An 18224-nucleotide genomic window follows, 5' to 3' on the forward strand; every position below is an offset into this window, starting at 1 on the left:
GAAACTGCATCAATAGGCTCAAAGGGGTGACCTGTGAGGGCTTCCAGCACCAAATTTAAAACCCAGGGAGGAACTTTAGAAATGACGACGGGTCTAGCTCTACAGCATTCTTTCATGAATCTTTTAATCAATCAATGGCCCGCAAAATCATAATCATACAGGGCCCCTAAAGCTGAAACTTTAACTTTTAGGGTGTTAACTGCCAGTCCTAATTCAAAACCCTTCAGCAGAAATTCTAAAATAGATGTGATCGGAATCCCTGCATCTAAGGAGGTATCTGAAAAGGCAAGGAATTTTTTTTCCAAATCCTACTATAAATCCGTGTTGTGACCGGTTTTCTGCTTTTTTGCAAGGTAGACACGAGTGCTGATGAGAATCCCCGACGTGTCAGTAACGACCTTTCAAGTTCCACGCTGTCAGATGGAAGCCCTTTTGTTGTGCATGGAATACTGGACCCTGCACTAGGAGATCTGGAATCTCTGGAAGGATCCAGAGATCTGTGAGTGACATAGACCTCAGGAGAGAGAACCAAAGCCTCTTGGGCCAAAAGGGCGCAATGAAAAGAACGCTCGCCTTTTCCACTCTCATCTTCCGTATAACAGATGGTAGCAGGACAAGCAGAGGGAAGGCGTAAGCCAGTTGGAAAGTCCATGGAAGGTGGAGAGCGTCCACTGCATATGGATGTTCTGCGGGGTTTAGTGAGCAGAACCTGGCTACCTGTCTTTTGGGCCAAGTAACAGATCGATTTGAGGCCTCCCCCACAGTACTACAATGCGTTGAAAGATTTTTGGATTCAGACGCCATTCCCCCCTGCTTCAACTCAGTCTGCTGTTGTATTTGAAAGACCTCTTATATGAAGGGCCGAGAGGGAGAGGAAGTGCTGTTCCGCCCACTGAAGGAGCCTGTAAGATGTGGTCATCAGGGATTGAGATCTTGTGCCCTCCTGGTGATTTATATAGGCCACCAAGAACTGATTATCGGATAGTAGTCGGACGTGGCAGCTCAAACTACTGCCAAAAAGTTCTGAGGTTAGAGGGTTGTGCCGCCTTCCAGATTGTCCAGGACCCCTAGGATATCTGTGCGTCCAGGTGTGCACCCCACCCCAGCTGGCTGGCATCCGTGGGGACTATACTGTCCCAGAGTCAGCCATGGAATTCCTGTGGAAAGATTGTCCCTGGATATCCACCACCAGAGGGAATGCCTTGTTTCCAAGGGTATAACTATTTACCCTTACAAATCTCCTCCTAATTTTCTTTGGGCAGAGAGGATTTCCCACTGAAGATCCCTTGAGTGTAGCTGGCTCCAGAGCACTTCCAGGAAGCAGGACGTCATGGTCCCTAAAATGGACATAGCCCTTCTGAGGGACATCCTGGGATGGCGTATGGTATGTAGGGCAAGCGACGATATTTTTAAGATTTTGTTTTCCGGTAAGCAAGATATCTGGCGTTCTGAATCCAACAGCATGCCTAGGAACAATTGAACTGTAGCTGGCTCCAGCGGAGACTTGGCCTTGTTCATGATCCAGCCCAGGTTCTTCAGGACTACCTGAAAGCTCTGTACCTGCTCTATACAATGTTGTTGCGAGTTGCCGATGACCAGAAAGTCGTCCAGGTAGAGAACGAGGAACAGATTTTGAAGTCTCAAGAAGGCTGTCATCTCTGCCACTATTTTGGTAAAAATTTGTGAAGCAATGAAAAGTCCGAATGGAAGTGCCGCGAATCGGAAGAGACAGATCCTTCCCTGAATAGACAGAGCTACCCTTAAATACTGTTGATGGACCAGATGAATAGGAACGTGGTAGTAGGCATCTTCGAGATCCACTACCACCATGTAGCAACTGTGATGTAACAGTTTGATGGCCGACTGTACAGATTCCACCTTGAAGGGATGGTCTGGATGTATTCGTTCAGTTTCTTCAGGTTGATTATAGTCCTGAATGAACCATCCAGTTTTCTCACCAGAAAGAAAGGAGAGTAAAACCCCTTTCACTTGTTCTGCAGGGGGAACCTCGCAAAGGACTCGTTTGTCTACCAGTCCTATGATCTCTGATTCCAGAGCCTGTTCTTCCCGTGACCTCCAAAGAGGCGTTAAGATTTATCGATGTTGAGGATATTGCGTAAACTGGATTCTGAGACCCTCTAGGATAATACTCAGAATGTACGTGTTTGAGGAAATGCCTTCCCAGGCGGTTAGAAAATGGAATAGCCGTCCTCCCACCTGTGGCCTGGTGTCATTGGGATGGTTTTCTTGAAGTGGCGGAACCGCCGAACATGAATCCAGATTCCCTTCTGAATTTATGTTCTTACGATTGTCAGGAGGCTTTCCTATGTAAAACATTTTGCTCCGAAAGGAAGAACGGTGGGAACTGGATGAAAATCTAGGAAAAGATTTCTTCCTATCTGCCGTGTTTTCCAAGGCGTCCTCCAACTGTTTGCCAAAAAAGAGCTGACCATCACATGGCATTGTACATGGCTTATGCTTGGACTGCAAGTCCCCTGGACAGCCTTTTAACCATAGTGCTGTTGAGGAGAGTTATAAGATGAAATACTTAATCTCTGGACATAGAGCACTGTGAGAAGTGTGTTCAGTGAAATCAATTCTCTATACATAAGCCAGTCAGTCTTCAGAGGAACCCAAGATGGCCCCCAATGACATCACAGACCCTACCATCAGCATGGATCCACCAGATGACGTCCCTCCCATCACAATCATCATGGATCCATCCAATGACTTCATAGACCTGCCTTCGATGACGCCCATCAATCAGCTCATGGACTAACACATTGTTCAATCCACTGACCAATGAACACATCCGGACATGCCCTTTCCAAGGTTATATCATGCTTCAGTTGAAATAAAGGAGTCCGGCCGACTTTTGTCTAGGAAAGATGAATATCCGACTGTGTCTGATCTCATTTTTCAAGCATGCACTCGATCCACACCAATTAGGCCAGGCAGTAGGCAACTAGTGATCTCTGGTTAAGAGTTCACCTTAACAAATGGCGCCCAATGTGGACCCAACAGACGAAGACACCTGAAATCCTGATGAACCGGCAACTGGAATGGCATGACGTGCTGAACAGCCCAGGAATTTGATCACCTAACAAGAGCACGGTAAGTCTGCTGATTTTTCATAATCTGTAGTCTTCCCGTGGTCTCAGGGGATGTGTAGCACTGATTGCCTCACCATGTCCGTTTTTTTTTTTTTGGGGTATCTGTTGACGGCAGACTGGGTCTCAAGCCTATTGGCCATATTAATCTCGAAAGAACAGTCACATGTTCAGTTGCCTGCTGCCTGTTGTGTGTTTGTCTTAAGGGGAGATTGACTGGTAGTGAGGAGAGCAAGTGGTTTTGTGAGCGTCGTCTGGAAACGTGGTAATCTTGGGGCCTAGCGCAGTGTAGTGTGGAATGGCTGGTACGGATATGGTAGTCTTGGGGCAGAACGCTGGACGTAAAATGGCTGGTATGGATACCATTGGGGCTTAGCGCAAGCTTGGGTGATATAATTGGTATGAAGTGTCTTGGGGTCTAGAAAGAGCGCTGGACGTGAATTAGCTGGTACGGGCACCTTGTAGCCAGGGGTGACACCATTGGTGTCTTTGTGAATTATGTACCATGTAGGAACTGGGCAGGGACACCGTGACGAGGCGCCTGCTGCAGACCTAAGAAAACTTCACTTAGTGTTCAGTTGTGAATCATCTCCCCTGTCTTTGTTGTTTTTTTTTAACCTTGGTCTGCATACAGAAAGATTGCTTGTTTGGTGGTGTTTATCTAGGAGAAATTGAGAAAGTTGTGTCTAGTTGTGGTTGGAACAATCCGGATGAGAGTGGATTTTGTTGATGTGGGGATTCTAGGCCGCAATCCTGTGATAAAACATGTGCTATTCCTGGTGGCAGCCATTTTAGGTCAGATTTTAAAATGGTGGATGAAGTACATGGTGGCCGAGGCATGCATGGTTTAAAGAAAGAAAAGGAAGTGAGTCGGGGGATATGTGAAGATCATGTACTCTGTAAATGTTTGAACAATAGACTGGGTGGACTACTATATACTTAGACAGAAAAATAAGCGTTTTTATCTATAATTAGACTAAGATCGTGGACATATATATGTGTGTATAAATATATATACAAGTACAGACTACAGAAAAGAGGAGAAAGATTGAGCAGATGTGAGGTCAGTTTTCCCTTCTGCCACATGCTCCTACAGAGGAAAAATGGTGGACGAAGCACATGGTGGCCGATGCATATTTGAGACAAAAAACGGAAGTTAGTGGGTGCAGGTGTGATAAACCATGTGGTATTCCTGGTGGCAGCCATTTTAAGACAGAGCATGTGTTTGTAGTCACACCCAAGATGGTGGCCTGCGACAAAGACAGGAATGAGTGGGGGCGATGTGTAAAGTAACCAGAAGACCATAGGTTGTTTGAATGTCTGAACAATGGATTGGATGGAGTACTACATACTTGGACAAAAAAAAAAATATGAGTGTTTTTTACTGTAGTTGGACCAGGACTGTGAATATCTGAATATGCGTGTATATAATATATGGTGGCCATCTTTTCACATCTAGTGAAACTAACAAAACTGGAGGTGGCTGTGGAATATGGGTCCAGTGTGCATGTTGGATTGAGGTGAAGTGGGCAATTGGATTAAATAAATATTTGCAGTGTGAGACTTAGGGATCAATATGTTAAAGTCCATTACAATATTGAAAATGATAGATTAGCAAAGCATTAAGTGACTTTTTAAGGATAACATACACTTTCAGGTATCTAGTATTGTCTTATTTGTTGGTATTTGAAGCCGTAAAAGTGCTACTCTGTGTGACTGAAGGTAATCACATGCATGTGTAAAGGTACCGTCACACTAAACAACTTACCAGTGATCCCAACAACGATACAACCTGATAGGGATCGCTGGTAAGTTGCTAGGAGGTTGCTGGTGAGAGGTCACACAGTCAGACGCTCCAGCGATCCCATCAGCAACCTGACCTGGCAGGGATCGCTGGAGCATCGCTACATGGGTTGCTGGTGAGCTGTCACCAGCAACTAGTGACCAGCCCCCAGCCAGCAGCGACGCGTGGAAGTATGCTGCGCTTGGTAACTAAGGTAAATATCGGGTAACCAACCAGATTATTTACCTTGGTTACCAGCGCACGCCGCTTAGCGCTGGCTCCCTGCTCTTAGCTACAGTACACATCGGGTTAATTACCCGATGTGTACTCTGCTACACGTGCAGAGAGCAGCGCACACTGCTTAGCGCTGGCTCCCTGCTCTCCTAGCTACAGCACACATCGGGTTAATTACCCGATGTGTACTGCAGCTACACGTGCAGAGAGCAGGAGCCGGCACTGACAGTGTGAGAGCGGAGGAGGCTGGTAACGAAGGTAAATATCGGGTAACCAAGGACAGGGCTTCTTGGTTACCCGATGTTTACGGTGGTTACCAGCCTCTGCAGAAGCCGGCTCCTGCTGCCTGCACATTCAGTTGTTGCAGTCTCGCTGTCACACACAGTGATCTGTGCTGCACAGCGGGACAGCAACAACTAAAAAAATGGTCCAGGCCATTCAGCAACAACCAGCGACCTCACAGCAGGGACCAGGTTGTTGCTGGATGTCACACACAGCAACATCACTAGCAACATCGCTGCTGCGTCACAAAAGTTGTCCATCAGCAGCGATGTTGCTAGCGATGTTGCTTAGTGTGACGGGGCCTTAAGGGAAATCTTGTTAAAAGCCTCCTGGTGATAGATTATGGACCCAAGACAAGAAGAGATCCATTAGTGTGATACAATCAGGTGTATTCAGGTAGAAAAGTCTAGAATACACGGGTAGCACTAGGATGTTGACTAAGAATCAGTCTTTCAGAAACAGTAATGCTCAAAGCTGCAGCATAACGGTAAGAAGCTTATTCTTACAATTGCCTTAAGGGTGCTTTACACGCTGCGACATAGCTAGCGATCTCGTTAGCGATGTGACACACCAGATCGCAGATAAGATTTACAGAGATCGCACATAGGTCATCTTTTGAAGTGCCTGTTACATATGCGATCTCTCCAAATCGTATGTGCGATCTGGCGTGTTACATCGCTAACGAGATTTCTAGCTATGTCGCAGCGTGTAAAGCACCCTTTACTCTTTCTAATCGATCAATCTCAAAATCTGGGTGAGCTCTTCAGCATTAGTCTGTTCTAAGGACTGGGACATTACCTGTGCCTCTGAACTGTGTGCGGGATGTGATCAACTCTCTCATCAACAGTCTGTACCAGTGGGGGCAAAGGCTTAGCATTGCTTGTATAGCGGATAGCAAAACGAAAAAAGTTGCAGATAACCCCTTCAGCCCCGTGGCACTTTCCATTTTTGTGTTTTTCACTCCCCTTCTTCCGTGAACAGTAACTTTTTTATTTTTCCGTCAATCTTGCCATATGAGGGCTTGTTTTTTGCGGGACAAGTTGTACTTTTAAATGAAACCATAAGTTTTACCATATGGTGTACTGGAAAACAGCAAAAAAATTCCAAGTGTGGGAAAACTGCAAAAAAAGTGTGATGGCACAATAGTTTTTGGGATGTTTTATTCACGGTGTTCACTATATGGAAAAACTGATGTGTGGGTATGATGTCTGAGGTCGGTGCGAGTTTGTAGACACCAAACATGTATAGGTTTACTTGTATCTAAGGGGTTAAAAAAAATTCACAAGCTTGTCAGATAAAAGTGGCGTACGTTTTGAGCCATTTTCCGAAACCCGTAGAGTTCTCATTTTTTGGGATCTATGGCTCAGTGATGGCTTATTTTTTGCGTCTCGAGCTGACGTTTCTAATGGTACCATTTTGCGCAGCTGCTACGTTTTGATCGCCTGTTATTGCATTTTGCGTAAAACTTGCGGCGACCAAAAAAAACGTAATTTTGGAGTTTGGTAAAAGGCGTAGTGGGAAAATATTCCAATCAGATTAATTGATTTAAATTTTGATAGATCGGGCATTTCTGAACGCGGCGATACAAAATGTGTATTTTTTATTTTTTAACCCTTTAATTTTCAATGGGGGGAAAGGGGGGTGATTTGAACTTTTAGGTTTTTTTTTTTTAGTTTTTTTTATTTTTTAACACTTTTTTTATTTTACTATTCCCCCTAGGGGGCTATAGCGATCAGGAATCCGATCGCTCTGATCCATCTGCGTGGTCACAGCTATACAGCTGTAAACAGCAGATACAGTCACTTCCTGATTCATTCGGCTCCGGGCCGGGTGAAAACGAAAGTGAAACGTCATAGCTGCAGGCGTCATCACATGATCCTGTGCTACCATGGCAACAACCAAAAGTCACGTGATCATTCACGTGACTTCCGGTGGGGGCAGCGGCAAGTGAAAATCTTCACCGCGCGTATATACATCTCGCTGCCAGACTTTGGCAGCGAGATGTAAGGGGTTAATGTTGTTGTTGAAAACAGCTGATATGTGCGCCGTTTGCCGCCGCCTGCCCGCAGCAGGGGGCGGGGCTTAACGGGACACGCTCCATGACGGATAGATCCGTCCATGGTCATGAAGGGGTTAAAGCATTAGAGCTGATGTGTTAGAGGGCCACGGTAGTGTCAGAAGGTTAATAAATTATTTAGGAGGGGCTGTTGAGGAGAGCCATAACATGAAATACTTAACCTCTGGACATAGAGCACTGTGAGAAGTGTGTTCAGTGAAATCAATTCTCTATACATAAGCCAGTCAGTCTTCAGAGGAACAACCCAAGATGGCCCTCAATGACATCACAGACCCTACCATCAGCATGGATCCACCAGATGACGTCCCTCCCATCACAATCATCATGGATCCATCCAATGAAGTCATAGACCCGCCTTCGATGACGCCCACCAATCAGCTCATGGACTAATACATTGTTCAATCCACTGACCAATGAACACATCCGGACATGCCCTTTCCAAGGTTATATCAGGGCATGTTTCAGTTGAAATAAAGGAGTCTGGGCCGACTTTTGTCAAGGAAAGATGAATATCCGACTGTGTGTCTGATCTCATTTTTCAAGCATGCACTCGATCCACACCAATTAGGCCAGGAAGCAGGCAACTAGTGATCTCTGGTTAAGAATTCACCCCAACAGTGCCCTCCTTGTGGCATTGGACAATCCGGCGGATCTAGCTCCCAACCAAATAGAGTCTGCGGATGTGTGTGACAGAAAAGCCGCTGCACCCCGTGGTAGCGGCAGATTTGATAGAATCTGTTCCCAAGGTGTTTTGTCCCTGAGTTGATCTTCAACTTGCTGAAGCCAAACCATTAATGTGCGTGCCGCACCGGTTTTGGCAATAGCTGGTTTTAAACTGCCCGCTGCCGACTCCCATACGTGTTTTAGATAGACGTCAGCTTTTTTTATTTTTTTTTTTTTTTTTATCCGGGGAATCCTGTAAGATCCCTGCATCCTCTAAAGGCAATTGTCAAGCTTTGGAAGATTTAGCCACTTTAGCATCTATTTTAGGGGTTTTCTCCAATGGGACAGAATCTCTCTTCAAATGGATATTTTCTTTTAGAAGAGGAGGGGAGAGCTCCTGCTCTATCAGGACGTCTCAATTCCTTCTTAAAAAGCTAGTCCACCTTAGTGTTTACAGGGAAGGAAATCTTTTTCTCCTCTAACCCACCAATCACGTCAAGAGATTTTGGGGTCTTATCTTTAAGGCCCATTGTGGCTCGTATCGCTTTGACCAGTTTCTCCATATCATCAATTAGGAAACATGGTCTGCCCCTATGTCACTGTCAGATGATGAGGAATCTGAGCCAGATGTAAGACTGGATGAGGAAGAGGGGCTGGAATCAGAAACGACTATTTTGTTTTTCTTTTTCTTCAGGATAGTCTTGAATCTCAGAACGGATAGCCGATCTGAGTTCAGCGGAAACCCCCGGGGACTCTTCAGCTATTGGGCTGTGTATGCATTCAGCACACAGCTTTTTCTGCCAGTCTTCCACAAGCGGCACCTGACACAATGGGCATTTTTTGTTCCTTCGCTTAGAAGTGGCTTTTTTGGGTGCAACCTAGTGATTTTACAGAAAAAACCCCACAAGGGACCCATTAGTAAAAGTGACATTCACGAAGATCATTTACCCATCCCATAGATCAAAGGGTACCAGATCTGGAGACCGCGTCGGCTTATCCACCTTCCTGGTGGAACCGCAGGAAAACCTGGACCTCTGGCTTCCACGACTGGCCTCACTGGACCTACTGCCATCCTTACGTCCCTGCTGAGGTGTCGGGGAGCGCTGTTCCTTGTCTTCATCCATGGTGAGGACACAGGCAGCAGCAAGCACAGAATTTCTTCTAGCCAGAGGTCTTTTGAGGCCATCGTCTTTCTCCTCCGGTCCCTCATGGCTCCTCTCACCCTGTTCACCAGCAAGACCATGTTCCAGGGCACCGCCACCTGTACTGCCAAAGGATTGCATGGGTGCCGCCATGTTTGCAGCCCTGACTTCCGGCGCGCTCCGTGACGTCAAGCGAGTATGCCCATAACTCCCAGGGTGCTCTGGGAGCGCGCGTCACAGAGCGTGCCCCTTACGCAGAAAGAACGCTGAGGAGCGACAGGGGTTGGGTGAGTTCAGGCCTCTTCTGGCCCACAAAGTCTTCTATAGCGCACAGAATGGGTTGTCCCATCAAGGACAAAAAACTTAAGAGGGGGAAGGGTACCACCCTTTAATTGCAGAATGGTTTCCTGTCCTCGCTGGGCGGATCCCTCTCTCACGTGGTGCTGTCATGGGTGAGGGGAAAAAGTATGCGATTAAAGGGAACCTGTCATCAGAAATTTTGCTTTAAACCTAAAAGTTTCCCCCTCTGCAGCTCCTGGGCTGCATTCTAGCAAGGTTCCTGTACTTTTTGTGGCCCCTTTTAAACCAAATTAAATACTTTATAAACTTGTATCTTTTGCTATGTAAATTTTGTAAAATCGTCCATGGGGGCGGGCTCTCTGGTGACCGTTGCTGTTCCTCCAGCAGATTTACGCCGCCCCCCAATGGTGAATTTCATATCTCAGGACGCCGCCCCTTGGCGCCCGTGGTCCCGCGCATGCGCTGTGCGACGGTAGCGGGACTGTGCACTGTGTGCACGTGTGACCGCTGGTGACGTTTTGCGCAGGCACGAGGTTATGGGCGGCGCTGTGATTGTCATCAGCAAGTGCCGCCCATAACCTCGTGACTGTACTTTCCCCTCTTCCTCCAGCGTTCAGCGCAAGCGCTTGCTGGCCAGATGACCCGACGTCACCTCTTTCCCATCTTGCCCTGCTGCGGGGTAAGATGGGAAGGAGGTGACGTCAGGTCATTTGGCCGGCGAGCGCTTGCGCAGAACGCTGGAGGCAGTGGAGGAAAGCGCGTCCACGAGATTATGGGCGAGCACTTGCGATGCAATCACAGCGCCGCCCATAATCTCGTGCTTGTGACACGTCACCAGCGATCCTGGCGTGGGCGGCACCTCGGGCGCAGTGGGCGGCGTCCTGATGGATGAAATGGAGCGTGGGGGGACGGCGTCAATGTGCTGGAGGAACAGCAACGGTCAGCAGAGAGCCCGCCCCCATGGACAATTTACAAAATTTACATAGCAAAAGGTACAAGTTTATAAAGTATTTAATTTGGTTTAAAAGGGGACACAAAAAGTACAGGAACCTTGCTAGAATGCAGCCCAGGAGCTGCAGAGGGGGAAACTTTTAGGTTTATAGCTAAATTTCTGATGACAGGTTCCCTTTAACTCTTTGAAATCTTACACATGTGCAGGGAAAATGTGTATGTGACAATTTCAATAACAGCTATACAATACTACAGGATTCCCAATTCACAATATATCCAGGGCACAGCTCCTTTCTTTTCCCTATCTGCACAGGACATGCCTAGAAAACTCTGATAGAAGTAATTTAGTGATATATAATAAATCTTCAACTTCATTATCAGCAAAGCAAAAAATATGAGCCCATCTTTCACCCTAAAACATTAAATGAGATACTACCATTGATCAAAGTTACGTTATCAAAATCTTAATGTAAATTTTACTTCATATGATATTACTGACAAATGCTTGGTTGTTACATCTGGTGCATCTTATAGCCATTAACTGTTTGCATTTACTTTTCCTGAGCAAATATAGAAGATCAGTCAATAAATCCAGCATTTCATTTTATCATTGAAAATAATAATTTTTGTTACCACAATGGGAGAGTCACCTGTCATAACATGTATAACTAGCTTAAGGATATGTGCGCACGTTGCATCTTGGCGGTAACTACAAAAATGCACATTTTTGGTCCCAAAAATAGTCCCTTGGCATGCTTTTGTCGTCGCATTTTACTGCGTTTTTTTTTTTTTTACAGCGTTTTTGTCCAGCGCGTTTTTTTAAGTCAATCTATTGACTGGAAGGGCTCAAAAATGCTGGGAAAAATGCAGAAAGAACTGACATGCTGCATCTTTGTGGTCACCACAAAGACGCAACCAAAAAAAAGCTGCAAGGTGCGGAGAGAAAAACTGAAATCTCACGCTTTGCTGGGAAAGGAAATTCATGCAGTGTTAGGTCTAAATCTACAGCCCAAAAATGCACAAAAAACGTGGCAAAAAACGCAATGTGCGCACAAGGCCTTAAGATCTTGCCTAACAATTCCCTAATCCTACAGGGTATTTTTTTATTTTTTTTTTTTAAAGGTCAGATATTATCAATGTCAAATTTAACTCTTGCTGTCTGGACCAACTTTTTGCACATCTTGTAGCCAGGACAACTGACAAATAACATGTCAATTACAAAATAAAGTATTAAGCACCCATACCTATATATTTTCTGAAAATAGACACCTGGCCAATCAGCACTTGACACAAAATTGCATGTGTCTATAAAGTGTACAGTTTTGGGAAAATAAAATACAATAAATAAGAAGCAGAAACATTGATATTAGTGACAAAGTCTTACCCAAATATAATATTAGATACACATTGCTTAAAATTAGAAACTACATACCATAAAGAGTCCCCATTTTACATATTTGAAAAAAAATGGCCTCACCAGTTCTGATGATTTTATAAAGAAAAATTTTAAAAATAATATTTTTTTTAAGGAAGAAGTCAGTTCAGCTTTCAAGTGTCATTGAGAGGTTAATATTAAAAGCAACACATAAATCACCCCACTTTAATAAATGCACCCTTTATAGAATTCAAAACAGCATTCAGTAAGTTTGTTAATCCTTCAGGTGCTTTACATGTGCTAACAAAAAATGGAAGTAAGGGCGGGGGGGTGGTTGGTGAAAAAATTCTATCTAGTATTCTATTGGTATTCTATAACCGTCAAGGCATTTATGAAGAGATGAAACACCAAAAATGTTTCCAATTATTTTATGCACAACAGAAAAATTTTACACAATAAAATTACTTTGGCAAAACAGCAATATTTGTTTTCTTCCTAGTGATCTAACTGTAGGAAAACTTTATAAGTACCAGTTTAGTGTAATGACGGTTTGGTCACTTTTTACGCAACAAACCATGACATTAATCAGGGATTCTCACATGTGAAGGTCATTGGGTGCGATAAACAAGCTGATTTGATAGAATTGTGTCCAGAATTACCCAAACTATCAAATAAGTATAGTTTACTTACATTTTAGCATTTTTTTTACAATTTTAAAATATTTTTTACATGTCACGAAACAGTAAAAGCTGTAACTTTCTTTTTTGGTAAAGGAGCCTGTGTGAGGGCTTACTTTTTGCATTATGAACTGAAATACTAATTGGTACCATTTTGTAATTCATGAGACTTAATTCAATGTAGATAAAATGATAAAACCTCATTTCTGGCTTAGTTTTTATTTTATTGTGTTTATGTGTGCAATGAATAGTGTGCTCGTTTTATAGTTTGAGATCTTAAAGGGTCACTTGTCACCACAGATTGACTGTTCAAACAAAGTACAGGTGCATGGGGCCAACATTTAAAGTGTCTCTCCCCTCCCAAATTGTTTTTTCCACCTTTCCCCCCCCATCTGCTACTCTTTGATTGGCGGCTCCGGCTTAATAAAATCAGAGAAGATAGAACAGAAGCTGGTGGAGAGGTGCACTAAAATGTTTCACCACATCATGATGCACCAAGCGCCAGTACTTGGTTTGAGCAAGTACTGAAACTACTTTTAAGGATTCTCTCACTGTTTATGGCATTCACTTGGAAAGTGAAGATTAAGTGTAAGGGTATGTGCACACGATCAGTGTCTGCAGTGTTTTAGACGCAGCATGTTTTCTCTGTATCCAAAACGCTGCATTGTACAGAAGAAGTATAATGGATGGGACTTAAAAGAAATCCCACGCCCACTGTGGTTTTCTCCACAGGATAAACTGTTGTGCGGAGCGGCTTTCCAAGCTGCAGGAGGTCAATTTATGCTTGCGGAGAAGCAAGTGTTCACATGGAGAACACAGCCAAAGTTCACAGCGCCCCGAACCCTAACCATGGGTACCAACTTCTGCTTTCCCAAGTGGAGAATACTGGCGTCTCCGCAGGACAAGACACATACCCTTATAGTTTGGGTCATTACAGATGTGGCAAACGCAAATCAGGACAGTGGTTTTATTATTTTAATTAGCTGTAGCTCAGCTACGCAGATTTTCATCTTCAAAATGAGCCAGAATCCCTGCTGTAGACAGACGACATCATGGGCTAAAGTGATAGACGTACCCTCTGCAGACAATTACAGCTCTCATTATAAAGAAAGGATGTGTCTCATATGTTCTTGCTACTGTGTTGTCAACTTTTGAGGACGTTTGAGATATATCCTTGGCAGAGAAAGGGTTAAAAGTTTTGAATGGAGCTAGTCATTAAAACATTTTCTGTAGCTAGTGTTTTTCAAAACAGCAATTCAGCAGTTTACTTTACAGGACAGTTCCAATAAAGAATATGAAAAAGAAAAAAACACAAAAAACAACAAAAAAACAACAACATCAACGACATCAAAAACAACAGTAAACATGCATGTGCACAGATAGGCAGTGGACACTTACAATCCAACATCCAGCACACAGGTTTTGAAGGGCACCAGCTGCGGCTTCCAAAACTGCAGGTGTCCGAGATAACTTCACAAGAGAAACGTAGAGACGCACAATCTCAGGCTGGAAAAGGAGTTCATAACCTGTGAGAAAAATTAAAGTATGAGTAAGGACTGAGGAAAAGACGGGATCAGCTTTAGCAGGAACAATAGGACACACTTCAATGTTATAAAAATATTTAGGTCTCCATCTAAAATTATTAAACATATAAGAAAAGATGGCAACCGATAATACCACATAACTAACCTCAAATATATCTTGTTATAGAAGTATACCCATAACAATAGACATGTGGATAATCAGACCGTATACACTCCCTGACAGAAGTTCTGTCGCTTATCCATGTTATGTAAATAAAAGCTTATAACCCGACGTTAAATTCATCCATTGGTGTTTATAAAATTACTCTTTTGAAAGCTGAAACCCTCCCAAATTTGGTTTAGGTTATGAAAATGAAGTTGCTGCAAAGCTGAAATATTGATCATTTAATGAACACAGAAAGGTCAGATTTTGGCAAGACAAAAGTTGTGTCACCTTGTCATATAATGCACCCAATCCTAGCTTACATGCTCACCTGTGCTCACTAAATGATCGGTTAATTAGTGGCTGTGTATAAAAAGAAACCCAACACCCCAGACCTTCACTTGAACTGCAACTTGACCTTTGACAACATGCCAAAAATCCACCATTCAACCAAATTATCAAGAGGCTGAAGACCTGATCCACTGCAGAGGTGGCTGGCACCTTAAGGCCATGTGCGCAAGTCTGCGAATTGCATGCATTTATGCTGCGTCTAGCACCGCAGCGTAAACGCATGCGTTCTGCATCCACAGCAAAGTTATGTAACTTGTGGAAATTCCATGCGCATGTTGCGTTTTATAACAGCGATTTGCATGCTGAAATGTTTGGCCGAATCGCTCAAAGCATTCTAAAAAGCAACATGTCACTTCTTGTGCATGTTGGATGCTTATCCCACTCTATGGCAGAGCAAGCATCCAGAACGCATGAATTCAGCATCCGTTTTCGGATGCGTTTTGAAACGCACATGCAATGACAAAATGCTGCGGAGGATTTGTCACACAGACGTGCTCATATGGCCTTAATGTGTCTCAGCGTCAAGTACATAGAATTAAAAAAAGATTTGAAGAGACTGGAGATGTTTTTGACAAGCCCAGGTCCGGCAGACCCCGCAAGACAACTGCTCAGGAGGAACGTTTGTTGGTTAGAAAATCCAAAGCCAGCCCCTCTTCCATTGCAGCAGAGCTCCAACAGGCCTGGTCACCTCAAGTCCCTGTGTCAACTAGAACAGTTTGTAGGATTGAGTCTCGAAATGGCCTCTATGGTCGAATCAGTGCCCAGAAGCCAGCACTAAACAATAGGCAATTAAAAAAAAAAAAAAAAAGTATGGCATTTGCCAAGTTCCGCAGCTTTCTAAACAGATGGACGCTGGAAAAGTGTCAGAAGGTGGATTTCTCTGATGAATCTTCAGTTAATTATACCACAGCCACCACAAATACTGCAGGAGACCTCCGTATGGATCCAGAAACCAGTTAAGTTTGGTGGTGGAAAGATCATGGTCTGGGGTTACATTCAATATGAGGATGTGCGAAACATTTGTAAGGTGGAAGGAAATATCAATAGCCTAAAATATCAAGAAGTATTAGCTACCTCTTAGATTCCCAATCATAAAAGGGGTCAAATTCTGCAGCAGGATGGTGCTCCATCTCATACATCCATCTCTACAACAAAGTTCCTCCTGGCAAAGAAGATCAAGGTGCTCAAGGACTGGCCAGCCCAGTTACTAGACATGAACATCATTGAGCATGTTTGGGCTAGGATGAAAGAGGAAGCTTGAAAGACAAAAGCAAAGAATCTAGGTGAACTCTGGGAGGCATGTAAGACTGCATTCTTTGCTATTCCTGATGACTTCATTAATAAATTGCATGAATCATTGTTGAACCGCATGGATGCAGTCCTTCAAGCTCATGGAGGTCACACAACATTAAATATGGCTCTAATAGCACCACAACTTCATTCACCAATGTTAGGCAACATATCTTTGTCTTAGAAGTTAATTTGTTTGAATTTCACATTACTTTCTGTGGGCGAAAAGACATTTGTCTTGCCAAAATCTGATCTTTCTGTGTTCATTAAATGATCAATATTTCAGCTTTGCAGCAACTTTATTTTCATAACCTAAACCAAATTTGGGAGGGTTTCAGCTTTCAAAAGAGTAATTTATAAAACCAATGGATGAATTTAAAGTCAGGTTATAAGCTTTTATTTACATAATATGGATAAGTGATAGAACCTCTGTCAGGGAGTGTATAAGGACGAATCGTTTGTAACACGAGAAAAGAAAATTACGCTCAAGATGTCCTTTTGATGCAAAGAAGGGAATTTTGTTTACTTACCGTAAATTCCTTTTCTTCTAGCTCCAATTGGGAGACCCAGACAATTGGGTGTATAGCTACTGCCTCCGGAGGCCACACAAAGTATTACACTTAAAAGTGTAAGGCCCCTCCCCTTCTGGCTATACACCCCCCGTGGGATCACGGGCTCATCAGTTTTAGTGCAAAAGCAAGAAGGAGGAAAGCCAATAACTGGTTTAAAGACCAATTCAATCCGAAGAAACATCGGAGAACTGAAACCATTCAACATGAACAACATGTGTACCCGAAAAAAACAAAAAACCCCAATAAAAACAGGGCGGGTGCTGGGTCTCCCAATTGGAGCTAGAAGAAAAGGAATCTACGGTAAGTAAACAAAATTCCCTTCTTTGTCGCTCCTAATTGGGAGACCCAGACAATTGGGACGTCCAAAAGCAGTCCCTGGGTGGGTAAAAGAATACCTCGTGATAGGGCCGTCAAACAGCCCTTTCCTACAGGTGGGCAATCGCCCCTGAAGGACTTGTCTACCTAGGCTGGCGTCTGCCGAAGCGTAGGTATGCACCTGATAATGCTTGGTAAAAGTGTGCAGACTCGACCAGGTAGGTGCCTGGCACCCCTGCTGAGCCGTAGCCTGGTGCCGTAATGCCCAGGACGCACCCACGGCTCTGGTAGAATGGGCCTTCAGCCCTGAGGGAACCGGGAGCCCAGCAGAACGGTAGGTTTCAAGAATTGGTTCCTTGATCCACCGAGTCAGGGTGGATTTGGAAGCTTGCGACCTTTTACGCTGACCAGCGACAAAGACCAAGAGTGCATCCGAGCGGCGCAGGGGCGCCGTGCGGGAAATGTAGATCCTGAGTGCTCTCACCAGATCCAATAGATGCAAACCCTTTTCAAATTGATGGACTGGATGAGGACACAAAGAAGGTAAGGTGATAACTTGATTGAGATGAAAGTGGGATACCACCTTAGGGAGAAATTCCGGAATTGGACGCAGAACCCCTTGTCCTGGTGAAAGACCAGGAAGGGAGATTTGCATGACAGCGCTGCTAGCTCGGACACTCTCCGAAGAGACGTGACCGCTACTAGAAAGGCCACTTTCTGTGAAAGACGGGAAGGGGAAACATCCTTCATAGGCTCGAAAGGCGGCTTCTGGAGAGCAATTAGAACCTTGTTCAGATCCCAGGGCTCTAACGGCCGCTTGTACGGAGTGATGAGAAGACAAACTCCCTGCAGGAACGTGCGTACCTGAAGAAGTCGTGCTAGGCGTTTCTGAAAAAATACAGATAGCGCTGAGACTTGTCCTTTAAGGGAGCTGAGCGACAACCTTTTCCAACCCAGATTGCAGGAAGGAAAGAAAATAGGCGATGCAAATGGCCAGGGAGAAACTCCCTGAGCAGAGCACCAAGATAAGAATATCTTCCACGTCCTGTGGTAGATCTTGGCGGACGTTGGTTTCCTAGCCTGTCTCATGGTGGCAACCACTTTCTGAGATAATCCTGAAGACGCTAGGATCCAGGACTCAATGGCCACTCTGTCAGGCTCAGGGCCGCAGAATTCAGATGGAAAAATGGCCCTTGAGACAGCAAGTCTGGTCGGTCTGGTAGTGCCCACGGTTGGCCTACCGTGAGGCCGGGTACCCCGACCTCCTCGGCCAATCTGGAACGACGAGGATGGCGCTGCGGCAGTCGGACCTGATCTTGCGCAGCACTCTGGGCAACAATGCCAGAGGTGGGAACACATAAGGTAGCCGGAACTGCGACCAATGTTGAACTAAGGCGTCCGCCGCCAGAGCTCGAT

General features: G+C 44.6%; 1 protein-coding gene across 1 annotated transcript in view; it reads right to left on the reverse strand.

Annotated features, from left to right (window-relative positions):
• LOC142312711 (catenin delta-1-like) overlaps positions 1–18224 on the reverse strand; it is a 239087-nt gene that overhangs the window by 76744 nt on the left and 144119 nt on the right. Inside the window, exon 11 of the mRNA XM_075351699.1 lies at positions 13993–14120. Coding sequence (XP_075207814.1) covers positions 13993–14120 — 128 coding nt within the window. The remainder of the gene's footprint in view (positions 1–13992; positions 14121–18224) is intronic.

This window comes from Anomaloglossus baeobatrachus, chromosome 5 (assembly GCF_048569485.1).
Source record: "Anomaloglossus baeobatrachus isolate aAnoBae1 chromosome 5, aAnoBae1.hap1, whole genome shotgun sequence".
Taxonomy (NCBI): Eukaryota; Metazoa; Chordata; class Amphibia; order Anura; family Aromobatidae; genus Anomaloglossus; species Anomaloglossus baeobatrachus.